This window comes from Podarcis filfolensis, assembly GCF_964270895.1.
Source record: "Podarcis filfolensis genome assembly, chromosome: 11".
In the NCBI taxonomy this organism is placed as follows: Eukaryota; Metazoa; Chordata; class Lepidosauria; order Squamata; family Lacertidae; genus Podarcis; species Podarcis filfolensis.
Genome location: NC_139613.1, coordinates 59,163,935 through 59,190,942, shown reverse-complemented (window position 1 = coordinate 59,190,942; position 27,008 = coordinate 59,163,935). Strand labels below are relative to the sequence as shown.

At 42.0% G+C, this 27,008-nt stretch overlaps 1 protein-coding gene across 1 annotated transcript in view; it reads left to right on the top strand.

Moving 5' to 3' along the window:
* Positions 1–26,556, top strand: part of LOC310744751 (proprotein convertase subtilisin/kexin type 5-like) — a gene marked incomplete at its 5' end in the record, with an annotated part of 67,403 nt that extends 40,847 nt beyond the window's left edge. The window contains 12 exons of the mRNA XM_083576368.1: positions 938–1,138; positions 2,361–2,594; positions 10,192–10,275; positions 11,011–11,155; positions 12,632–12,849; positions 13,453–13,686; positions 14,227–14,457; positions 14,954–15,131; positions 15,656–15,873; positions 23,525–23,625; positions 25,027–25,213; positions 25,889–26,556. Coding sequence (XP_083432494.1) covers positions 938–1,138; positions 2,361–2,594; positions 10,192–10,275; positions 11,011–11,155; positions 12,632–12,849; positions 13,453–13,686; positions 14,227–14,457; positions 14,954–15,131; positions 15,656–15,873; positions 23,525–23,625; positions 25,027–25,213; positions 25,889–26,301 — 2,444 coding nt within the window. The 3' untranslated portion in view covers positions 26,302–26,556. The remainder of the gene's footprint in view (positions 1–937; positions 1,139–2,360; positions 2,595–10,191; positions 10,276–11,010; positions 11,156–12,631; positions 12,850–13,452; positions 13,687–14,226; positions 14,458–14,953; positions 15,132–15,655; positions 15,874–23,524; positions 23,626–25,026; positions 25,214–25,888) is intronic.
* Positions 26,557–27,008: the final 452 nt, after the last annotated feature.

Sequence of the window (27,008 nt, the reverse complement as noted above, 5' to 3'; positions counted from 1 at the left end):
ATAAGTTATTTGGACCTTGTTATCTTATTCAAACTGGATTCTCTGTGGTCAGAGGTTAAGAAAATCAGGCTTGGGGTGTTATAAGGAGGTGGAGTTGTGGCTCTGCTTTAGAGTTTTTCAACTTTCATGTACTCCAAGCTGCAACAGAGAACCAGAGTGCTCCTGAAAGTTGGCCAGCAGTTGTAAGTAATAAGGTAGAAATTATGCTTAGAGTACTTACTTCTCTAGACTTTGTGTTGGAGGCTGTGTAGCAGAGCCAAAACACAAACCTGGGTATGAGTGTATAGATCTGTAAATTATAACAAATGTGGAAATAAAAACATACCACTTTAATCCCTCCACAGAATTCAAATCCAAAAGATATTTAAAAAATTTGAACTGCCAGCATTTAAAACATACCAAAATGCAATGATATCAAAATCTCCACTGCTATAACCAGCAAATGTGGCAAAATCCAAATATAATCATGTGCTAAACATGTTTTAACCTTATATATTTATATTTGGGTTTTACCAGATTTCCTAATTAGAAATCTACACTACAGAGATTTCAATATCATTGCAATTTGGTATGTTTTAACTTTGGTACTTCAGTAACGTTGGTACTTCAGACATTTTAAACATCTTGCAAATTTGAAATTTGTGGAGAGATTAAAGTTGTGCATTTTCATTTACACACTTCATTCACTGATGAATACACTTTATATATTAATTTTACATATCTATACACTACACACCCCATTTTATATTTTGGCTGTGTACTTGAGGTTGGGCTGTGCATCTGCATTCTCTAGTAGAGCTAAACTGTCCTAGGGTGCCCCAGTTTGCTTAGTGGCAATTGAATCACACATTGTTCTCTACTTTCAATGCTCCCAATAACAGGACTTAGCTGGCATCAGTCACAATATGACATAAAGGCTTTTTTATTTTTCCTCTAGATGGGAAATGTGTGAGTGATTGTGGAGCTGGTTACTACAGCGATGAGGTCACAGAAGAATGTGAGCCATGCCACCGGACCTGTGCAACATGCAAAGGGTTCGACTCCAACGACTGTACTAGCTGCAAAGGAATTTTACAGTTACTCCATGGAAAGTGCGTGAACCTCAAAAGAAAGCAAGTAAATAGGAAATTCTGGAATGGTATGTTGCCATGCTTCCTCTGAATTTTTTCCACCATTTCTCTCTGCCCACAACCACCGGGGGGAAAACCTCATCGTTTCCAAACTCTCAAGTAGATTTTATGTATAGAAATGTAAGTGATTGGATTTATACAGGACCAACATCAACACTTGGCAACTTCTGGCAGTCCACTATCCCAGCATGGCCCAAGACTAAAACCAGACCTGAACCCCACGCAAGGGGAAGGTGGATCTGCAGCAAAACTGTTATATGAATTACCCTGAATGCCTCAAAATGAGTATCATTCTGTATGTATATACAGAAACTACATCTTCACTAATGCAAATAGAATATTTATATGCATCACAGAAAGAACAGACATAGTTTCTTACGAATGAAGGTGAACATTTTATGTTAGTATAAAATGCAGTGGGGGCCGGAACTTCTAACAGGTCACACACACACACACACACACCCCTTAACAGCAGCAACAGTCTCAGAGTGCGTCTTCCTGCACTGCCTCTGGAAGACAGAGGACCCCTCTGATAATCATTAGCTCTTCACTCACCACAGCGCTGTTGCATCTACTTTATACCACAGGAGTGACTCTCACTTGATTGAGTTACATTCCCCTATCAACAGTACGTCAAGATTGTTTGATAGTTTAATGTTTTGATCACATCATAACCTGGTTAGGATTTATCCAGGAAAAATAAATGAGAACGCATGCACTTGAAAACCACATTCCCTCCACAAACATACAGTACACATTGAGATGAACACAGTTTTGAGCATAATGATAGTAGTAAAGTATTGAATTCAATTGAATTTAGAGTGTAATCTTAATAAAATAAAAATCTTAACAATAGCATTACATGAATAAGTAAATGATAAATCATTAATATTATTGTATGATTGATTAGTACCTAATAATTAAATACATAATAATTAATAAACCCTGACATATAGCACAGTTTTGAGCATAATGATAGTTTTAGAAATCTAAGAAAAGTATTGAATTCAATTGAATTTAAGGTGTAATCTTAATAAAATAAAAATCTTAACAACAGCATTACATGAATAAGTAAATGAGAAATCATTAATATTATTGTACGATTGATTAGTACCTAATAATTAAATACATAATTAATAAACACTGACATATAGCACTTTTCTCTTACTTGCAGCTCTTATTCTGTTTCATAAATATGAATAATGATTATCAATCCTATTTTACTGCTAGAGAGACTGAAACTGCATACCTCCAATGGCTTGGGCTCTGCAGACCTGAAAGACCTCTTCCCTTATGTCCCTTCACGACCCTTACGGTCAGCCGAGAACGATCTCTTGCTGGTACCATCTGTGCACCAAATCCAGGCAGAAAGGGCACTTAAAGAGGCGTTCTCGGTGGCTGCTCCACAGTTGTGGAAGTCCTTTCCCCTGGAGGTTCGCCAAAACCCAGTTGTCTGGAAACGATGTAAGACTTTAAAAAATCTGTTTTTAAATATTACTATCTACCTTGGGCTTTAATGGAAAGGGTGGGCTGTCTAGTTCACTGAATAAGGTTCCCAAGGGCTGCTTTTCTCTAAAACTGCAATACAGTGGTGCCTCACAAGACAAAATGAATCCGTTCCGCGAGTCTCTTCGTCTTGCAGTTTTTTCGTCTTGCGAAGCACGGCTATTAGCGGCTTAATGGCTTAACAGCTTAGCGGCTTAGCGGCTTTAAGAAAAAGGAAACAAACTCGCAAGAACTCGCAAGATGTTTCGTCTTGCGAAGCAAGCCCATAGGGAAAATCGTCTAGCGAAGCGACGCAAAAACCGAAAAACCCTTTCGTCTTGCGCGTTTTTCGTTTTGCGAGGCATTCGTCTTGCGGGACACCACTGTACTATAAACAGGAATTTAAGGGGAAAGTTATCTACCTGAAGATGTAACCAGCTGAGGAGTATTGACTCTAAAAGACTCTATAAGCACAGATGGAATATGCCACCTGTGTTAATTTTGCCATTCTGTCTGGAGTAGTAATGATCAGCAAGGAATCAACAGCATCCCTCTAGGACTTGCAAGTGTCAAGTAAGTGTAGCTGACAGTAACAAAGCTGCCTTGTCCTAATACAGCTAGAAGGTATTTTTGTCTGAATCAGGACTCACATGCCCAAACAGCTTTTGCACATGTGCTTCCTTCCTCATTTAACAGGATACCAGCTTTGCTCACTGGAAAGGCGGTGGGGGGTTAATTAATATGCAGAGCATGGTTATTCTTACTTTATGACATATCTGGAGGAGATACATAATCACTACACAGTGAAACAGCTTGTGATACTGTGTACACAACTTACATTTGAAGCATATCCAAAGCACATGAGCTCCTGCAAAGAATCTTGGGTACTGTGGTTTGTTAAGGGTGCAAAGAACTAGAGCTTTGTGAGGAGCAAACTACAGTTCACAGTACTCTTTGGGGGAACCTATGTGCTTTAAATGTATGTAGCAAGAACTAATGTATGCTCAGCCCAGGAGAAGTGGGGGAAATACACATGCAAAAAAATACAAAAATCATAGGGAAATAGCAGACACATCCACAACCTGCGTGCATGGTGCATTTATGAGCAAGAGAGATGAGGGAGCAATGCCACTTCGGTGCTTTGCCAGTGTTCTTGTCTCAGCCTCCCTGCCATGGGAGAGAAGGGACAGAATGAGGTGGCTGTGCATATATTTCTGCTGTTGAAACACTGTGTGTGATCCTGCAAAGCAAAAAGGCATTCACTTCCCTTGCTTTCCTGCGCAGTGTGCTCTTTTCTAGCACCCCAAGTTGTTGAAGTGGACTTAAGTGTTGGAAGTTTGTGTCTGGAGTATCAAGGCTGAGACCCCTTTTGAGTTCTAGACAGAGAAATGTTAGCAACAAATTCAAGTTTCTACACATGTTTTGAAGCCAAGCAAAGTGCTTCATCTGTGATCAAAGTGCCCCTTTCCCATAGCTTCCCTGTGTTCCCTGTGATATTGAATTCTAAGTGTGTGCAACATAAGGGACAGAGGCCCATGTTACATATTATTATGGTCTCCTTGTGTGGGGTGGGGTGTGTGTGTGTGTGTGTGTGTGTGTGTATTATATGTGATGTGATTGGTTGCAGAACTACACATATCATACACTATGTTGTGACAACATGGGGCTGTTGTTGACATAGGGATGGCTTAAAAATGGTTTCCCCCTTTCCAATGAAGTCAAGAAGAGTGAAATTTTAGGTTGGTATCAAAATATGCCCTTGATGGGAGGATGGCAATGAATTGAGAAGGTATTGTTTGGGTTTTGGAAGAAGTATTCCACTCCTGCCTGCTACCCCATCCCACCCATATCTTTGGTGCCATGTGGCATATGTTCACTAGTGGAGTGACTCTGCAGGTGTCTCAAGGGAGTTGTGCTGGCATATCTGTCATGCTGACTGTGTATCTGGTGTGGCATTACTGCAGTGAGTCTTCCACTAAATCTTAAAGCCCATCATCCAACATAACTCCGCTACAGTACTGCATCCTCAGTTCCAAACTAGGGTGAACTGTGAATAAACTGTGATAGAAAGTAATGATGAGTCTGAATTTGACTGGTATTCAGACTTTTAAGTGTAAGCCAAGAAAAAAAATTGTCTGGGCCAGTATGCGTAGCACAAAGAACATCTGCATTTTATCTTGTGCGCCAGATGATGAAATTATTTTGGAAGCCATGAGACATAATAGTGAAGGGGTTGTTGCGCTGTATGTTAACCCACAACATCTCGACTAGAATAGAATAGAATAGAGGTTTAACAAATTGAAAGGGCTTTAGAGTGGCAGATTACTTACACGCTACATCACCAGTCTTTCATGTTCTTCAGTCAGGTCACTGAAGCAAAAGGGGAAAAAATCCAGAAGAATATGTGTTCTGCAAAAGGGCCTCCATATATTTTAAAATTTGAGCTTTTTCTTTAAAAAAATAATAATTCAAGGAATATTATACATCAAATGGTCATAATAATGTATAGCTGAATAGATAAAATTGTTACAGCTGCTACTGCTGCTGCAAATGTTATTTTTATTAATTTAAATCATTTGAATACTGTCTCTCCTCCCACCACACACTATTCTCAGGGTTCTCCTGCCCCCCAAGTCCATGGGGGGGCCAAGAGGGAGGAGACTGGAGAAAGCTCTGTTGTGCTGTGAGAGCCTTTGCACTGGCTTCTGCTAGAGGAACTTATCAGCTGAATCCTGCACTTCACAAAAATGGTTTTAGTTGATATCTGAAACATAAAAATGTGCATGTACATTGAGGCCCTAAATGACATGGACAAGAGGCCTTTTGGGGGATGAGTGTCATCAGGCCTTAGGGACACAGGACTCTGCCCTGCACTGAGACAGATGGCTAGTATATCTAGCTCAGTATAAGCTACTCTACATAGACTGCTAGTAGCTCTCTAGGGTTTCAGACAGGAGTCTTTTCTCAGTCCTGCCTTGAGGTGCCAGGGAACAAACGTAGCCCTTGAATGGTGGGGTTGCCGTATTTCAAAAAGTGAAAATCAAGACACAAAATTTGTTAGCAAAGTTGTTGAGCTCTTTTGAGGGACAAATCCTGGCTATTTCTGGGAAATCACGGACATATAGCAGCCCTATGAATGTTAGGGAAGGCCTTCGATGTGGTACAGGTCTGATTGTCAGTCATCTGATACCACACTGGGTATCTCTAGAAATGCACAACAAACTTTGGGCTGTTCCTGACTCCAAGATGGGGCATGCTGGATTCTGGACCTGACCACCAAGGAATTTTGGTTTTGGCTCTGCCAAAATAACCTGGACTGGGAATTTGAGTTTTCATCCAGCCTGACTTTTGCCACAAATGTACATTCAAGTATTAGAAGCCAACTAATCTTACGTTAGTGTAAATCACCATGCCTCCCTTTCCACTGATTTTGTAATCTGTTTACAAAATGAAAACTGTGTCAAAAAGCATTTGGCATCAAGAGAAAATGGTGGTAAATCTTTGAAACAAAATCCTTATAAAATCCCTATAAAATGTAGAATTGTAGGAGTCTAGCAACATATACACACATTCTACTCCCCACCCCCTGGAGTTGCATGCATTTATTTTAGACATTAATTTGTTAGATTAATGTTGTAGTTCAGTGGCTGTCAGTATGATAACTAGATTGAGAAATAATGTATATTGGGGTTATTATTTCATTCTCAGCAGGTCTATAAGACCCTCAGATTTATAAATACTTATATGTTCAGAGACTGGATAGGTCCTAGGATTTTATTATATGTATATATTGTTTCTGTTACACCTTATTCCATAATTAGAATTATCTCTTAGAAGTATGTTACCTATTCTGTTGTCAGGGAACTGCCATCGGAACTAGAGGAGGAGGAGGCGAGGCTCCACAGCGATGCTGGAGAGGGGACAAGCAGGGAGAGAGGCAGGTCTCCTGTTGGGGAAGAAAATCAGCGCAACACCAGGGATAGAGGGGGGCCAATGGGGAAAGCAGAGAGCAGGCTCCGGGACTCTTCACTGGACACCAGCGGGGAGAGCACAGGTCCTCCGCTACCCACGCCCTCCCTGCGCAGAAGACTTCCGCGCAGGGAGAGTAGGAGGAGACTGGGCGTCAAACAACTTTTATGTTGGAAAAGGTTTAAGAAACGCCCACTGACGGATACTGCCAGCGACTGAACAGCCACGGAGTGGATGGCTGTCCAGCGAGAAATGGTTTAACCAGCCAACCTAGCCCAGAGCGGCGGCAACTTACGCACAAGCAACCCCTAAAGCCATTACATCTGTGCATTTGTATTCATATCTGTATCAGTTTTTGCAAAGCCATAAACTGACTATGATCTAATAAATAAACAGTTCCCCCTCTGGCTGTAAAGGCAGCACATTCCGATCGCATCCATGCTACTTGCTATTCTAATCCAACAGGTTACTTTTTTCAGTCATGTGTGCATTGCTGCAGTGTTGCAACTGCAAGGTGGTAAACTTTCTCTGCTATTCTGCACCTGATCAACAGATTTGCTTCTGACTGAGTGTACATTTTCCAGAGATAGTCAGAGCAGAATACATTTCTTTGAGACCATTCCATTTATTTTCAATTTAAAAGCATGAAAACCACACTATCTGGTATAAATGAAAAGTTACTTTAGAACATCGGATGATTTTTTCCTGTTAGCACAAAGACTTCTGCCTGCACAAGTTCCCCACCCACCCCCAAATCTGTTATGGGGGATCCCCCAGCCTTCCGGATGAGAACGGTGGGCACTGGAGGCGCACAGGGAGAAGAGAGAAAGAAGGTCCCATTTGCAGGCAGAAGGGTTGCACTCAATCCACTGAGATTATACATTGTGATATTATGCATTTTATGGCCTATGAGGCAGAAGAGGAAGTGTTTCCAGGCACTGAAAATAATAGTAAATGTACTGAGTAAAGAGATTACAACAATCTACTCTGTACAAGTAATCACAGGAATTTCTCGGGTGTGGAATGAAGGACTTTGTACAGAGAGTACCTTGCCTGGTTTATCGGTCTGTTGAGCTATGCTTCATCTAAAGTTACTGTTTTATGCTGCAACCCTTGCATTCAGTAAGCCCCACTGAATGCAGTAGGATTTGTTTCTGAATAGACATGATTGGGATTTCCTTGTTAGTTGAAGACAATAAGTTGTCTAGGAAAAGTGGTTATTCATTAATGAGCATATCAATCTAGCTGCCTTGAATAGACATAATATCAGAAGAACTCTTGCCCAGATAATATTGAGACATGTATACATCTGTGGCTTAATGCCTGAGCAGCAGTTCACTGACCTACAAGAAATCAAATATGCATCCAGTTGCCCACCAGTTGTTCATCACATGCCCTAGTGATTTCAAATTGTAGAATTCCTAATCCCCATGGACCTATAGGTGTAATTATGTTGTTGGATTTGCCACTTATTACTTTGACTACTGACAAAATATGGGACGCGGGTGGCGCTGTGGGTTAAACCACAGAGCCTAGGACTTGCCGATCAGAAGGTCGGCGGTTCAAATCCCCACAATGGGAGTGAGCTCCCATTGCTTGGTCCCAGCTCCTGCCGAGCTAGCAGTTCAAAAACACGTCAAAGTGCAAGTAAATTAATAGGTACCACTCTGGCGGAAAGGTAAATGGCGTTTCCGTGCACTGCTCTGGTTCGCCAAAAGTGGCTTATTCATGCTGGCCACGTGACCTGGAAGCTGTACGCCGGCTCCCTCGGCCAATAAAGTGAGATGAGCACCGCAACCCAAGTCGGCCATGACTGGACCTAATGGTCAGGGGTCCCTTTACCCTTTACCTTTACTTACAAAATGCATTCAGGGAGACCAGGTGGATACAGTAGAAGATATTGCTGTATTACTAGACTAAATGAAGTGAAAGCATATTTGGTTACATCAGAGTTCAAGACCTTTGCATCATATCAACATGTGCAGCTTTTTAAGTAGCACACCTGATTCTGTATCCCTGTGAAGAAGCACATTCATGGAAATCCTGGAAGGTTTCAGATCTTCCCTGGGACAGAGATGCATTTGCAGCCCCTTTTAAATTATATCTGAATGTAGTTTAAGAGATGGGTAATGTCAAAAGCAGCTGTGAACGTAAGTATTTATAGGCATTTCCATCTGACTGGAAGATAGAATTGTTGACTGGTCAGCATTTCATGTCTCATGTGCTTTGTAAGGCCACAATGCCTAGTACATAGTCCCCTCTGGTGGAGACTCAGAAATATTACAGCACTAATAATCTTGCAGCTGGAAAAAGCATTATGCAGACCTTGAATATTACTGTTTTAGTTTGAGAACAGAGGGTAAGATCAGCTGTGCTAGCTAATGATAAATAAGGATATCATAGATATAGGAACAGAATGAGGAAACTGCCTCAGCCAGTAGATGTGGGGGCGGTCAGCAGACGTACTCCTTCTGTTTCTCCTGAGCTCCCTAGCTCAGTGGTTTTCAACCAGTGTGCTGCAGCACCCTGGGGTGCCTTGAATGATGGTCAGGGGTGCTGCAGGCAACACTGGCCCCTGGCCCTCTTTCCTTCCTCCTCTGACTGCCCTAGTCATTCCCCTCTGTTGTACAAAAGAGCTCTGCTTACGCCATGGCCTGTCCTGAGCCTTTAACCAGCTTACTGCCTCAGGTGTAATGAAGAATGTTATTGTACTGCCAGAGTTTTAAAGAAGATCAAGCTGCCAGTCCAGTTGGTTTTTGCATGTAGAATGGGAAGGAGGTATCATATTGCCTTTCACTTCAGGTAACAAAAAGCCACTGTCACAGGCTAGTCCTTTGTAGGGACACATGATTAGGCAATGTTTCATGTACAATAGACACCATGGTGGTACATCGTTACTCTCTGATGTTCTCATGCTGGCATTGTGAGCAGACTTGGATCATCAATTCCCTTCAGCAAAGTGAGGACAATTATCAGCTGCACTGAACCTGATTTGCAAGGCTGGCTCACCCATGAGGCAAGGTGAGGCGACCGCCTCAGGCAGCAGAATCCCCATGGGCAGCAGATCCAGCCTCCAAGGAATGCATTTGCCTGCTCCTGCTGCCACAGTGGCAGCAACTGTTTTATTGTGCTTTTTATATGTTGGAAGGAGCCCAGAGTGGCTGGGCAACCCAGGCAAATGGGTGGGATATAAATATTGTTGTTATAGGACGTCCTTATTTTCATCAGAGAAATGTTGGAGGGCATGAAAACTGTTATAATAGGATTGCAATAGGTAGAAGGCCACTGTGGCTTGTATATTTCTGCACATTTTAAAATCAGGATTTCAGTTGCAAAAAGTGAATTAAGTAATTAACAGAAATCTAGATGGATGCTGCCTTGTTGATTAGTAGACATTGTTCCCACCCCTTGTTTCATTCGTATTCTGTGTTACTATGGGCAATATCTCCAGTCAAGGTGAAAGTCTCAGCAAGATTTGCATTTATTTCCCTTTATTATCTAAATGATACTAAATAATCATATCTGGAACCATGTATTCTGGGCACGCATGCCCACAAATATATAAAGTGACATTATTAACTCATTTCCTCCTTATCTCCTAATACAGCAACAACCACTCAGTTTGAGCCATGTGATCCTTCATGCCAAACCTGTGAGAAAACTGCCAACACATGCACGTCATGTCCCCAAGGTAACAGCATTTATCTTCTTTGTTGCTACACATTGCCATTATCAAGAGGTTTTCGTATATTCTCATAGATTTCAGCTAATGCTAGAAAAAAATGTTATTGTTTAAAGATGGGCTTTATGCATGAGTGGAGAACATACAGTTAAGAATTCATTAAAACATAACAGTATTTATTCATTTACTTACTTACTTACTAACTTACTTACTTACTTAAAGGTAAAGGTAAAGGTACCATACCCATACGGGCCAGTCGTGTCCGACTCTAGGGTTGTGCGCTCATCTCACTTAAGAGGCTGGGAGCCAGCGCTGTCCGAAGACACTTCCCGGTCACGTGGCCAGCGTGATGAAGCTGCTCTGGCGAGCCGGCACCAGCGCAGCACACGGAAATGCCGTTTACCTTCCCGCTATAAAGCGGTACCTATTTATCTACTTGCACTTAAGAGTGCTTTCGAACTGCTAGGTGGGCAGGAGCTGGGACCGAAAGACGGGAGCTCACCCCGCCGCGGGGATTCAAACCGCCGACCATGCGATCGGCTAGCCCTAGGCGCTGAGGTTTAACCCACAGCGCCACCCGCGTCCCTACTTACTTACTTACTTACAAAAAAGCATCCTAATTCTCATTCCACCTTTTTCTGCATTGTAATAGAAACTCTCCAATAATTCCTGAATTAGTTGGAATTTCCAAAATGCCATGCAAATGTCTTTCAAAACATGCTTTGCCTGTTCCATTATTTTCAGAGAGATTTCTTTTTGGCAAGTCTTGTATCCGCACTTGCCCACGAGGAACTTTGGGAAATGTGAAGACAAGACGTTGCGAGTGTCACTCCGATGCAGACATGCCACGCTATTTGCACAAAGGCAAATGCTTGCAGGAGTGTCCCAAGTACGTCTCCATTTATATTAATCTGTGCAGACATGCAGCTTTCCTTCACATACTTCTATGTTGTTCTCACCTCTGTATTTTCTGTGACACAAAGTGGATCTAATCCTTCTGGTTGTAGAAAGCTGCATAATGACCTGAATGCTTCAGAACAATTGCCAATTTGCAAATGAGGGTGCTGAGAAATGCACTGCGGTTTTACTCACAGTGACCCCTCCCCAGGAGCCAAGGCCTAGTCCATAGGTGCCAGCTCTGCAGGGCTGACACCTGGCAGGGTCAAGCGTGGGATTCAGGTTCCAGCACAAGACACAGGTCTACACAGATGCCCCTTCTACCTAGACCCCTCTAATGAGGTACCCCTGTGACCGCGTGGTTCCGAGGTGGGGGTGAGGCACCACGTCACCCCCCATGAAATGTTAGACTAAGGATTCCACCCAATGCCTTATCCACCAAAGTTGTGACTACTGCTATGGGGAAGGCAAAACCTGCAAATGGGACCAATCTGTTTTCACTGAATATGGCAACTGTTATAGAACCACAGCAAACCCAGTAATCACATAACCTTAGAGGGAGGAAATGTTAATATACAACAAGCCCCAAAGTGTAATTATGAAGGTGGGGTGGGAGGATGTGCTCTTGGCCGACTGTGGTCCCAAGGATGGGGGGGACATACTGCCTTTTTATAGCCAGGGGGTGGGTCAGAGTGAAGCCTGCTCCCAAGCCCCACCCCCTTGGACTGGCTTGGTTGGTCAGAATTCAAATGGGGTCTGGTGGAAACTCCTGCCCTTCCCATTGGCTGGCATGGGGATTTTCTAACTGCCAGCTGCCCAGCATTGCTCTGAGGGGTAAGGACCTGATGCAATGGGCCACAACTGCCGTCCACCCCAGGACTGGGTAAGCAACCTCAGTCTTTCCATCAACAGTGTTGTGGGTTTTTTAATGTAATTGATACACTCCCAATGGAATACACTGTATTAAAAACAGTTTATTATTATTATTACAATTGTTTCAACATACATATAGATAAATAATAAAATATCTCATACTAACCCAGAAGCTAATGTTTAGACAACACATGCATAATTACAGCCAAATGACATTTTATGCCAAACTACTATTTGTACAGCAGGTTAAACAGTTAAACAGTTAAAGTTCACTGAAGAGTTTTATAATGTGAGTGGAGTCCTCTATTTCCTTTTTTTAGCTGTGCCATTCAATTGCAAATGAGTCCTTGTGCTTCAGGCCTTGTGTGGATAGGATTGCAGCCATAGAGTCCTAAGGGCTGCATAATACTGTATATTAGTGGAGAAAAGATGACCTGACACCTCAAGCTCTAAGGCCACATGGTGTACAAAGCCATGTCTACTGTGAACGCTTTCTTAAAGCCCTCAGCTCACCCCAAACAGCCTTTTCTAATTCTCTGAGAATTTACAGCATGTTCTGTTGCTTGATCTTTTTTATTCTTTGCTTCTACTTTAGGGGCTTTTTCACTAAAGACGGGGCCTGCAGAGAGTGCGACAGCCCTTGTAAAACGTGTGAAGGAAATGCCTCCAGATGTCTGTCCTGTGAAAGTCCTTTTCTCCTAGAACAAACAGAATGTAAACTTGCCTGCTCAGAGAACCACTTTGCTGATGATGGCATTTGTAGAGATTGCCCTGAGATGTGTCAGGAATGCATTATCAAGAGCTCGTGTAAAGGTACTGCAGAGAATCAGCAGTATGGCACTGACCCAGGTTGTTAAATGAATGTCTATTTAGAAATGCAGGGGGGCGTGCTTAATGCTCTTCCATTTTGGTGTTTTGAGACAAAACCAAAAGCATGGGAAGAATGTGCTGGGAGAAATAGATTGGTGCTTACTGAGGTCTGACATATTTCTGCCCTGTGGACTTACATTCTGATCTAGAATCTCCCTGGACAGCTATTCCTAGCTAGCATATCTGTGTGGGGTCCACCCAAGAGCCAAGCGGCTTGTGTAAATTTGGTGCCTCACATCAGTACTGCAAAGACTTTTACAAAAACATGCAGATATGACTAGAGTTTTGGATCATGCCACTCTAATATAGTCTGAAAGAAAATCGCTGTATTCTGATTAGGGAAGGATGAGCCTGTCGACTTAAGCGGCAGATAGCAAGAAGAGAGGAGCGCTTGTTGAGACATAGCTGTGGCAATGGATTTTAGTTTCGTTGCAGCCAGCAAAACGTAGAACAGAGGAAGGGGAGAGTTCATAGCACATTCAAGAGCACACTGTGCTATTTTGTATTCTGTTGCATATCCTGATATATTCTCCTCTTTCTCAAAAGTGTGCATTCCGCCATTTCACCTGCACAACGGGAATTGTTTTCGTTATTGCCCACTTGACTTCTTTGCTGACTCCAACCGCTGTTTCCCCTGCCATAAAGACTGCAAACAATGTGATGGACCAGATTCCAATGACTGCACTGATTGTTCAAAGGAATTGTATCTATACAATGGTGAATGTTTTTCAAATTGTCCAGATGGCACTTATTATGAAGGAGAGACTGACATCTGTAAAGGTATGTTTTTCAATTCAGAGGCAGAGGTCAGAAGTCATTTTGATCAGTAATTCCCTGCCAGAAGACATCAATGTGCCACTGGTATGGATGCAGCAAATGAACTAATTAAAGGCTTATTTGTCGTCATCGTCCCCCCCCCCCACATGCACACACACTTCTTATAGGCAAGTTTACCCCAGAGGTGGGGATTGCTTGACTTATGAGCCAATCATGGACCCCCAGTGGTGTCCAATTTGGTCCCTAAAGCAATTTTCCCCCAAACCACAACCACCTATCAATCAGTTGGTGTTAATTCTGTGTTGGCTGTGGGTGCCTGTTCTTAGTACAGTGCCCACCCAATGCAGTGGGAATAAATGTAACGTGATCCCTGGTACAGCATTCTGTGAAAAAGACAGATATGGATGCAGAAACAGTTGCAGTAGAGACATAGGTAAAGCTAGAGATTGACAGTTAACTGTATAAATAGAATAAAAGGAGCCAGGTAGCCATCTGGGACTTGTAAGAGCCTTGAACAAATAGTTGTGATTCTTCACATTTCAGACTGTGACAGGACATGTCAGACTTGTTCTTCTTCCACTGACTGCCTTACCTGTGCAGAAGGTCTGTTGATGACTACTTCAGGCCTGTGTGAGATGCCCCAAGGCTGTTCCAGCACTGAGTTCTATGATGGATACACCAAAGCATGCAGCCCTTGTCACAGAAAGTGTTTGGAATGTACAGGCCCTACTGAAGACCAGTGTTTCAGCTGTCCCCAAGATATGCTTCTTCTCAGTAAGCATTGCCCTTTTCCCAAGGTTGTATCCTTCTTTGTCATCTTCTGTTTCTTTGTCTTCTGTATTTAAGTTCTTCTGTGAATGACTCAAATCACGTAAACACAAAAGTAAGCAACTTGCACAGAGCTGTCTAATCAGTTCAAGGACATTGGGAAACATGCAAAGTGGGCAGGTGTTCTGGATCAGATCATGAGAGTCTCAAACCTTCTGCTAATGGTAATCTTCCAGTAGATTTTATCTAGGGAACTGACTTTTCTAAACCAGTTACTCCTTGCACCTTAACACCAGCTTGCCACTGACATTCATGTGATAGTGCCTGGCAACTCCGCCATAGGATTTCCATAACCTTTTCCTGAGTTACAAGCGAAAATGAGAAAGAATTGGTTTTTGTAAGACTCTTTCAGTATCGCCAAGCACAGTTGAGTTGATGTTTCTTATTGCAGTGCAAAAAGGGAATGCTGCCTGTCTGTAATTTGGTGCTGTTCTCTCTGCAGATGGAACCTGTGTTGAAGTCTGTCCAGATGGATATTATATGGACAGGGATGAAGGCCAATGCCACACTTGCCACAGGACTTGTGAGACCTGCAATGGGAAGCACAGCAGACAGTGCCTGTCCTGCCCACCAGGCTGGTACAAGCAAGAAAAGGGATGTGTATCAATTTGTACAACTGGGTAAGACATTAGGTCTCAAGTTAAAAAGCTCTATTGGATAGGAGCTATGCTAAAGTGTAAAATAATTCCCTTTGAATTGAGGAGTGTAGCCTGAGGATGTCCTGGCATACTGACTCTAAATGATCATTAATGTTCCTATCAACTAACACCCAAGAGGAAAGGGGAAGATATTTTTACCAATATTTACTAATATTGCAACTCCCCGAAAAGAAGGTTTAGTTTATAAGTTGGAACTCTTTCAGAACTGCTGGCTGTAGCATAACAGTGAATGCCAAGATAGTGAGACTAAATTTATGAGCCATCCTTGCCAAAATGATCAAGGTGCATAGCAATAATACCAAACACACACTCCCTTTTTCTTTTGCGAGATTCCCCTTTCACTCATTTTCATGTTAGAACTTCATGGCAATTACAAAGCACAAACACCCAGCATCTGTTAACAATTCAGGTTTTCAAAATGCAAAGAGAATCAAGAGACATTACCCTTCTCTAGAATCCTTGTGTGCTTTGTTCGTCTGTTTCAGGTACTATGCAGACAATTCTACTGGCTCTTGTGAGAGGTGTCACAAAAGTTGCAAGAAGTGTATGGGACCAGAATCTACAGACTGTCTGTCCTGTGATAAAGAATTATTCCTGCTTCACTCCAAAAATGAATGCCACATTTCCTGTCCTGAAAATTACTATGCTGATCGTGATGCAGGCAGCTGTGAGCGCTGCCATCCAACCTGCCGTACTTGCAGTGGTAAGATACCACACTATATGCTTCTGCATTCACAAAGTCTTTTTCTTCTTTGCTGCCTTCACTACCACTAGGTAGGCTCAATGATGAGCCCTCACCAGTGTTCTGTTGCATTTAACTGGAGTTTTCTTCCACTTGCATTTGATATGTCTCCCAGCTTGTTTCCTCGCCCTAAGCTCTGAAGTATACCAAACAGGTTCCACGAAGCAGGAGAGGGAGCTCAGGAATGATAGTGTCATCAGAGGTCAGATGGGGCTTCACCAGAAAATTCCCCAGAGCCATCTGGAAACCCACTGGATCCATCAGCTACCAAGGCTGGACCATCCTAGTAGGTCCCCTGCCTCTGCAGAGGGGGAAAGATGCTGAAAGCCTAAATCTCAACAGAAAGTGATCTGACCACCACAAGGGACTGATGTCAAGTTCCTCCACTTTCAGATCACCCTCTTCCTGCCTAGTTAAGAAAACAAGGTTCAGAGTGTGGCCTGTACATGGGCTGATGACATGTTGGGGCAGCCCGATGGTCACTGTGGCAACCATTAAGTCCTCAGCCACCCCAGGACCAGTTGCCTTGGCAATGTCGGCATGGAAGTTGAAGCACCCCAAAACTAGCAGTCTGGGGGTCCTCAGCACTGCCTCTGAGACCAGCTCTGTCAGCTCAGGCAGGAAGACTGCTGAGCAGTAAGATGAACGGTAAAGCAGCAGAATTGCTAATGTATCCTGATTGCCCAAAGCCAGGAACACACACACTAGATTCCCCTGCAAGTGGACAGAGAGCCTCGAGGGGGGGGGGATTTCTACAGAGCACAGCAACTCCCCCTCCCTGGCCCTCAGGTCTGCGCTGATACTAGTACCCAGATAGGTACAGCTGGGTGAGACCAACTCCACCCTGCTCACCCACCCAGCTTTCAGTGATACAGGTCAGACTGGTCTCTTCACCCACAATCAGACCATGGATGAGGGAAGTCTTTCTCAGCGCTAACCTGGCATTCAGCAGCTGCAGACCCGAGGGCTGGCTGATAAGACAACCACAATTCCGCAGGTGTAATTATGGAGGTGAAGGGGGCGTGTCTGAAACTGATATTGTAATAGTTGATTTATTTAACTGAAGCCTAGACAAGATACCGCTAGAATGGTTTTTGTTTCAAAATCAGCTTAAGCTTTTAGGGATCAAACACTGCAACCTGCTTATTTTACTCTATTTACTTTGTTAATTAAATGATAAACCACTGGTCTTCAACTGGTGAGTCGGGACACACTACTGTGTTGCTGCCTGATCTAAGGTGCAGCACCAAGGAGGACTTCCGGGTTAGCGCCAGCGGTAATGGCGGAATCCCTCTGATTCGGAGGGACCCGCTCTGCGGAAATCGGGTCTAAACCGCCACGGCGAAGGCGGAGACCCTTCAAAAATCACAGGCGGGTGAAGCCTGTGAGCGTGGGACTCGGCGGGCACCCTTTGCGCCCCCCCAATTAGTAGGGAAACCTGACTACGGGCTCCGGAGCGAAGCGGGGTGAGTGGCGCGGTGCTGTGAGTCAACTGCAACTTCCATGTAGCGAAGGCGCACAGCCGTTACCGGAGAGCGCTGACTTTTTCCTGTGACAATTCGACTTCAAAAGCAACTACCCGTGAGTAGGATAAATTGGAAAAAGGGAAGAAAAAAAAGATTTAATTTGGCACCGAAGCGGGGAGGCATAAACAGGAAGTCCGCCTTCCGCTTTTGTACATAGACTAAAGCAAAGAGGCTGCGAGCTAAAGCCTTGGAAAGCTGATAGGAAAGGACTAAAATTCCAATATCAAAAATATGTGAAACCCCCCTTGGTTGCAGGTGAAGGGGGGGAGGTTTTGACTACATGTGCCTGCAAGAGAGAGGGAAGGAAATTAAAATCTACCGTTCAAAACCTGGGAACGGGCTGCCAATGGACAATAAGACTGCCGTACTGTGAAATGCGCACTGCTTGTGAATAGAATACTTTTTGACAGCTAGCTCCGCAAGAGAGATACATTGTTTTTGGCTGTTCTCCGCTGATCTTAGAAAGAAGGGAAAGTAACTGAAAAGTAACTGAAAATTGAAACTGACTTTTTTTCTTTTTTTCTGCTTGAGTTGGGGGTTTAAAAGGTGCTACTTTGTAATACAACAAGTATAGACTGCAATTGTGTCCCCCTAGAGGAAGTTTCTGAAATTGTTACAACAATTGGAACAGGGAAATTTTCCACTTCAAAATAAACTGCGTGCCCGTGGGATTGACCTTGGACTTTTCGTTGAAGTGTTATGGCAGATGGGAAAGAAAAAGTAGATTTGTCGCTCCAAGACAAAACAACGAGGTCTGGGAAATCTTGGCAGCGAAAAGCATCAGCATCTGGCCCTTCTGCTTCATCTGTGGCTGTACCCACACAATCTAAGTCAAGAGGTATGTCATCAGAAGAAGCTTTAGCACTTGCATTAGGTAAGATAAATGAATCACTGGAAAAGCTAAGTAAAAAAGTGGATGCTGCATCAACTAAAATTGACCAAAATACAATAAGTATTAATAATTTGGGACAAAAGGTGAATACCAGTACAGAAACTATTGAGAAATTGTTACAGGAATCTACTTTGATTTGACAGACCGCAGAGGAAGCTAAGGAAAAAGCAGCTGCTGTGGAAGTTAAGATAACACAATTGGAAACAAAGAGTGTTCCAGACCTACAGAGGCAACTTGAGGACCATAGGGCGACGCTTTCTATGATTGAACTCAAGGAGAAACAAACGAACTTGAGGATCAGAGCCGTGCCTGAATTAGAGAAGGACAGTTTGATAGACTTTCTCACGCAGGAATTTGCAGATTTTTGGGATTTGGACTTGGATCAAGAAGAATTTAAAATCGTGAGTGCTTTTAGACTTGGAAGAGGGGGGAAGAACAACAGGGTGAGAGACTGTTTGATTTCCCTCTGAACTAAAGAGGAGAGAGACAAAATTCTGGGTTTGCACTTCCAGAAGACTTTGGAAATACAGCAGTCAAGAGTGGAAATATTCAAAGATATTCCGAAACATCTTTTGGACCTTAGGTCCAATTATGGAGATTTGGTTGTCCTGCTGAGAAGGAATAGAATCATCTAGAGGGTTTTTGATACAACAGAATGCAATAAAAAGAGAGCTCAAAATGAGAAAAAAGACAAATTTTTGGAGAAAATACAGGAAGGTGAGAAGAAATTGAGAGCGAAACCAAAGTCGCAGGAGATCTTGAGAGAAATAAAGCTACATCAAGTACAGTATATGAAAATGATGAACCAGGAAATAGAATGGAAAATTAAACAGATGAGACAAAAGACATTTGAATCGGCTAATAAATGTGGGAAATTGCTGGCCTGGCAAATGAAAAAAAGACAAAAACTCAACACTATTACAAACTTGGAAGTGGAAGGAAAGAATATACAGAATCCAGTGGAGATTAGAAAATGTTTCCAGAGGTACTTTAAACAATTATATACACAAGGGACACAGAAAGAAATTGATATAGATCGATTCTTGAAAACAAATGGATTACAAAAAATCTCTCAAGAAAATAAGCTAATGCTGAACTATAAAATAACCGAACAGGAGGTAGAAGGTGCCATTCAGAATATGCAATTGGGTAAATCTCCAGGGCCGGATGGTTTAACGTCAAGATATTATAGATCCTTGAAAGATTGGATAATACAACCATTAAAGGAAGTCTGTAACGAAATTTTGGAAGGGAAAAAAGCACCAGAGTCGTGGAAGGAAGCTTATATTACACTTATACCGAAAACAGAGTCCGAGAAGACACAGCTTAAGAATTAACCGCCCCATATCTCTGCTTAATGTGGATTATAAAATTTTTGCAGACATTTTGGCTAAAAGATTAAAAAAGGTACTAGTGGAAGAGATACATAAAGATCAAGCAGGCTTCCTCCCGGGCAGACACTTGTCTGATAATACGAGAAATATAATTAACATTTTAGAAAAACTACAAGTGAATATTAACACCAAAGCAGTTTTGATATTTGTGGACGCGGAGAAAGCTTTTGACAATATTTCCTGGAGTTTTATGAAGAAGAACCTACAGGGGTTGGTCAAGGTTTTGGAAATGGTATAGGTGCAATATATTCAGAACAAAAGGCTAAACTAATTGTCAATAATGTGGTGACGGAGGAATTTAAGATAGAGAAAGGAACACGACAAGGTTGCCCAATTTCCCCATTGCTTTTTATATCGGTCCTGGAGTTTCTTTTAAATATGATTAGAAGGGACCAATTGGTTAAAGGTATACAAGTCGGAGCCAAACAGTACAAATTGAAGGCTTTTGCTGATGATCTAGTATTGACATTACAGGAGCCAGAATCTAGTACTAAAAGAGTATTGGACCTGATTCAAGAATTTGGTCAGGTTGCGGGATTTAAGTTGAACAAGTTAAAAACTAAAGTTTTAGAGAAAAATCTAACAGTGATTGAGAGAGAGGTTTCAGAAGGAGACAGGATTAATATTGGTTAAGAAAGTGAAATACTTGGGGGTTAATATGACAGCCAAGAATGTGAACTTATTCAAAGATAATTTTGAAAAATGTTGGATGGAAGTGAAAAAGGAAGTGAAATATGGTCAAATCTGAAGCTTTCACTGCTAGGCCGTATTGCTGTGATAAAAATGAATGTATTGCCAAGAATGTTGTTTCTGTTTCAAACACTGCAAATTTTGGATAAAATGGACTGTTTCAAGAAGTGGCAGAGAGATATTTCTAGATTTGTCTGGCAGGGCAAGAAGCCCAGAATAAAATTTAAAATACTAACTGATGCAAAAGAAAGAGGTGGATTTGCCCTGCCGGACCTTAAACTTTACTATGAATCAGCTGCATTTTGCTGGCTGAAAGAGTGGCTGCTTCTTGAAAACACAGACATTTTGGACTTAGAAGGTTTCAATAATGTATTTGGGTGGCATGCATATCTGTGGTATGATAAGGTCAAAGCACATAAAGCGTTTAAAAACCATATTGTCAGGAAAGCATTGTTTAATGTCTGGACAAGATATAAGGACCTACTTGAAAATAAAACCCCAAGGTGGTTGTCACCAATGGAAGCGAAGGCTCAGAAAAAGCTCAATATGGAGGCCAAATGGCCGAAATATTGGGAAATTTTGGAACAAGAGGGAGATAAATTAAAATTGCAGAGCTTTGAAAAACTAAAAAACAAAGTGCGAGATTGGCTTCATTATTATCAAATAATCATAGAATCATAGAATCATAGAATCATAGAGTTGGAAGAGACCACAAGGGCCATCGAGTCCAACCCCCTGCCAAGCAGGAAACACCATCAGAGCACTCCTGACATATGGTTGTCAAGCCTCTGCTTAAAGACCTCCAAAGAAGGAGACTCCACCACACTCCTTGGCAGCAAATTCCACTGTCGAACAGCTCTTACTGTCAGGAAGTTCTTCCTAATGTTTAGGTGGAATCTTCTTTCTTGTAGTTTGGATCCATTGCTCCGTGTCCGCTTCTCTGGAGTAGCAGAAAACAACCTTTCTCCCTCCTCTATGTGACATCCTTTTATATATTTGAACATGGCTATCATATCACCCCTTAACCTCCTCTTCTCCAGGCTAAACATGCCCAGCTCCCTTAGCCGTTCCTCATAAGGCATCGTTTCCAGGCCTTTGACCATTTTGGTTGCCCTCCTCTGGACACGTTCCAGTTTGTCAGTGTCCTTCTTGAACTGTGGTGCCCAGAACTGGACACAGTACTCCAGGTGAGGTCTGACCAGAGCAGAATACAGTGGCACTATTACTTCCCTTGATCTAGATGCTATACTCCTATTGATGCAGCCCAGAATTGCATTGGCTTTTTTAGCTGCCGCGTCACACTGTTGGCTCATGTCAAGTTTGTGGTCAACCAAGACTCCTAGATCCTTTTCACATGTACTGCTCTCAAGCCAGGTGTCACCCATCTTGTATTTGTGCCTCTCAAGAAGAATTTGGAGCAAATGATTCAGCAGAGGAAACACAGCCCAGAATAACTAAGGAGATAGTACAAGAATACTTGGCTAGTCTAGATGTATTCAAGTCTCCAGGGCCAGATGAACTGCATCCAAGAGTATTAAAAGAACTGGCAGATGTGATTTCAGAACCACTGGCAGTCATCTTTGAGAATTCCTGGAGAACAGGCGAAGTCCCGGCAGACTGGAGGAGGGCAAATGTTGTCCCTATTTTCAAAAAGGGGAAAAGAGAGGACCCAAATAATTACCGCCCAGTCAGTCTGACATCAATACCAGGGAAGATTCTGGAGCAGATCATTAAGCAAACAGTCTGTGAGCACCTAGAAAGGAATGCTGTGATCACCAATAGTCAGCATGGATTTCTGAAAAATAAGTCATGTCAGACGAACCTGATCTCGTTTTTTGACAGAATTACAAAATAATGGAGGCATACAATTTGGACAAGAAAATTGGCTTCCAGGTGGAAAAATCAAAATTGGAAACAGAACTGTTAGATCCCCAAACTAAGACCCTGTCAAGGATGTATAACTTGCTGCTGAAATGGAATACTCAGGATGAAACGGTGAAATCTGCTATGATTAAATGGGCACAAGATGTTGGACACAATATTATGTTGGCTGACTGGGAACAGTTATGGACCACAGGTATGAAGTTTACGGCATGTAATGCCTTAAGAGAGAATATTATGAAAATAATATATAGGTGGTACATGACACCAGTCAAGCTTGCGAAAATATATCATTTGCCTGATAATAAATGCTGGAAATGTAAAGAGACTGAAGGTACATTCTTTCACCTTTGGTGGACGTGCCCAAGGATTAAGGCTTTCTGGGAGATGATCTATAATGAAATGAAAAAGGTATTTAAATATACCTTTCTGAAGAAACCAGAGGCCTTTCTCCTGGGCATGGTCGGCCAATTGGTGCCAAAGACGGACAGAACTTTTTTTATGTATGCAACAACAGCAGCAAGAATACTTATCGCAAAGTATTGGAAGACACAAGATCTACCCACCCGGGAAGAATGGCAGATGAAGTTGATGGACTACATGGAACTGGTGGAAATGACTGGCAGAATCCAAGACCAGGGAGAAGAGTCGGTGGAAGAAGATTGGAAGAAATTTAAAGATTATCTACAGAAACATTGTAAAATTAAGGAATGTTAGAAGGATGCTGGAATGAAATTATGTGGTTTTAGCAGTAATGTTATAAGGAGTATGTAAAAATGGATTGTTAACAGGTGAGAATGTAAAGTTATAATATATTAAGATAGATTATTAAGATAAAAACAAAGATGGAAAGGATTTGCTGAATTAACTAACTGAACTAGAATACAAAAGAGGGAGGTGTGAGGAGGTCAAGGAAACAAGTAAATGAAAGATAAGATATGGAAAAATTGATTGTTTTTAATTGTTTTTATTTATTTTTTGTATTTTGTATTTTTTGTTTTATTTTATTTTATTTTTGTAATTTTGTTGAAACTTCAATAAATATTATTTTAAAAAAACAATAAGGTGCAGCACCAAGAGCAGCACCAACATACAAAATAATAAGATGAAATGAGCTCCCGATTATCTGTTTGGCCTAAAGGACTGCAAAGACTGGAGACTACTGAACTACAAGTTGGCTGATTTTCTATTACTTACCTTTTTAAAGTGATTTTATTTGTTGTTTTAAGGGAAAGGACCACTCTTCTGCACATCCTGTGTATGGAGCTACCATTTCGCTGCTGGAATCTGCAACTCAGAATGCTTGCTGGGAGAATACAAAGCCTCAGAGGTACTTCATACACCAACCGACAAAGAAAAACAGTCACACACACACACACACACCCCTTCATTGGCATTGTTACATTAAACTAGTGATTCTGAAACATTTCACCAAGCGATCCATACATTAACTTCCCATTCTCTCCTTGTTACAAATTATTACCAGCACCCATTGCTCTGTCATATTTTTTCCTACTCGCTTATTCTCACATATGAAGCAACTAATAGAGGGACAAGATTAGATTTAAGAACAGAGTACAATCCTCTGATACAGATAAAAGGACTTGCTGCATCAATGGTCCTTCTAGAAAATATCTGAGTATAACTTAGTTGGCTATCTACAACGCATTGTGAGAAGACCATGATTAAGGTAGACAGAAGCACGACAAAGAGATCTTTGTGTCGCTAACAAGCAGAACTTGCTGGCCAAATCTTTGCTTTAGCATGCTGGAAAAAAATATCAGTTGGTAGAGCATGAGACTCTTAATCTCAGGCTTAAGGGATAGAGCCCCATGTTGGGCAAATAGATTCCTGCATTGCAGGGTTCCTTCCAGCTCTGTGATTCTGTGATAACAAATAAGAACAGTTATCTCTAGCCTGATCCTATGGTCCAGCTTCCCAAGGTTATCAGTGGCCTTGATCCAGCTACACGCAACACATGCATGTAAATAAGCTTCTGCACAAGTACATACATACATACATACATACATACATACATAATTTTATTTGTATGCTGCCTTGTCACAGTTCAAACCATGCTCAAAGCAGCTTACAACATGAAAAACACACATGACTCCAATGTAACAAAAGTAGTAATAAACAATAAACAAAACATTAAAAAATACACAACCAAACTGAACAATTTCCACATAAATCACAAGTTCTAAAATAAAGATACAAAAAATAGCAACAACAACCCCCACCCCAAAAAAGAAGCCTAAACAACACCGCAGCCCAAGTGTCTGTTCAGCAGCTTGACCTTTGTAGCTGGAGTCAGTCAGGGCTCTGCTCTTCCAAGCCAAATGGGAAAAGGCAGGAGCAGGTCTTGCAGGACTCGCAGTCAAGATGGCATTGCAAGGAATAAGGAACTGGATAAAGAACTGGACAAATAGGTACAGTGTGCATGATTCCCTAGCCCATGCAACAGGCAGAACTACACACATGCACATTTTTTAAAGGTGAAATATTTCTGATTGGCTATTCAATAGCTGCATTTAGTCCTCCCTGCTCCTTCCTCCTAGCTAAACAGCTTTATCAGCAGGATTCTGGCTTTTTTAAAAGGGCTATAGGAAAGCCACCTGGCCTGTTGCATGTACACTTTTTGTTTGGGACCAGACAGTTTCATATTGTATGGTAGGTTTCACCTTATAGAGTCCAAGTCCAAGTTTCTTCCTGTGTTTCTGACTTTAAGGAGCACCCAGCAAGATGTGAAAAATGTCATGACACTTGCATGCAGTGTAAGGGGCCTGGTCCCTTCAACTGTACAGAATGCCATCTTAACATGGAGATCTACCTGGATGAAAATCGTTGTGTGCCATGCTGTAAGAGTTCTGAACTTGTGCAAACTCAGGAGTGCTGTGACTGCAGTAAAACGCAAGGTAATAATGAGCAGAAAGGGTTGATGGGAAATGTTTAATGGTCTTGTACACAGTAGCTTCTCCTTCTTCTCTTCCTTCCCGCTCCCCCTCCTGTATCCAAGTCCTGTGAAGAATTGCAGTGTGAAATTAAATCAGCAGACTGCAGTGGTAAAATCCAGATTTGCCACCTTAGACGTGCATCTGTTACATGCATTGGTCATAACACAATACTCCTGTGCCCTGCTGGTTCTCTTTGTTAATTGACAAAGCTTTGTGTCACAGATGATTAGCAGCAGACACTACAAATACACCTCAAAATTTCTTCAGGTGTTTTATCAATGGGAATTCACCTGCAGATTCTCTAGTGTCGTTTGTTCCTAACTAGCTGTGCAATCCTAACTATGCCTACACAAAATTAAGTCCTATTGAGTTAGGGATTACTCCCAAGCAAGCAGGGTTACGATTGTAACCAAAACTAGTATTGGCAGTGGTGGCCTTGTGTGAGTGTGAAGAGAGAAATTCCTGTTTATATCTTTGTGTGCATGAACAAATCAGTTGTTAGTGATGAATTCAAAACTGGATGGAAAAGGTTCTTCATCCTTATCCTAAAATTTGTTTCCACTTTTAAAAACGCGTGTGCATGCATGTGTGCTTGTGTGTATATATGTGTATATATATGAAGGATTTGTTTTTCAGATGAATGTCTATTACGCATCGCTAACTTGCCAGAGGGACTGAAAGGCAAAGCTGCAGCTCTGGTTGTTGCCGTACTCATTTTGTTGCTCCTTGCCATTGGAGCTCCTGTTTTCATATGGAGAAGATCACGGGCCAAGCCCAAGCCAGTAAAGCAAGGTGGATATGAAAAGCTGGGAGATAATGCAAAGGCACTTGCCTCTCTCAAAAGCAACCACTACCAGGGCACCAGTTATTATGAAGATCAAGTGATTGAATACAAGGACCGGGATGAAGATGATGATGACGATGATGACGATGATATTGTTTATATGGGCCAAGATGGCACAGTCTATCGCAAATTTAAATATGGACTTCTAGAAGATGATGAAGTAGATGAACTGGAGTATGATGATGAAAGTTACTCCTTTAGATAACCTTTAGTTAAATTATGTGTCACTTTGTCTTTCCTGCACACTCAGAATCTCACCTGAATGGTACAGACAGCCATTTACAATAGATATATTTGCAACCATTGTATGAGAGTGTGGGTGGATGTGGAATACTTACTGCTTTGAAGGAGGAGATGGCATTCAGCTTATCAAGTAATTATGTGTATACTATCCTAAATTAGCACCTTGGTAAATGGCTGTCTATATCCACACATAATTTTTTCAAATATAGTTTGAATATAATATAACTGCTTCCTCCTGTTCTCTTATTATTATATTATATTGTCCCTAGGGCTCATGATACACTTCTAGTACACAAAACACCTGAGCTGAATGTCCAACTTATAGTCCTCTTTAATTAAGAAGACCACCACTCTAAGCATGGAACAAAATGACATGGTGTCTTCTTAATTTGACATATCTTTATTCACTTCACTGTTAGTCTACTTATTTTGTGTGACACAATGCTAAAAAAGAGTTGGAATGGGTTACAAGGGTTCAGAGCTCCATATGCAACTGGCAGACTGGCAACCCCATTCACACACAATAGGATATCACATAAAGAACCCTGGCAGCAGAATCCCTGGTCAAAGGCTTCCAGGTGCTCAACAAGGCTTCCTTCCCTCCTCTGCCTATGTGCCCCATTGTCCCCTGAAATTCCCTGTCGTGCTCGGGAGAATACCCAGAACAGT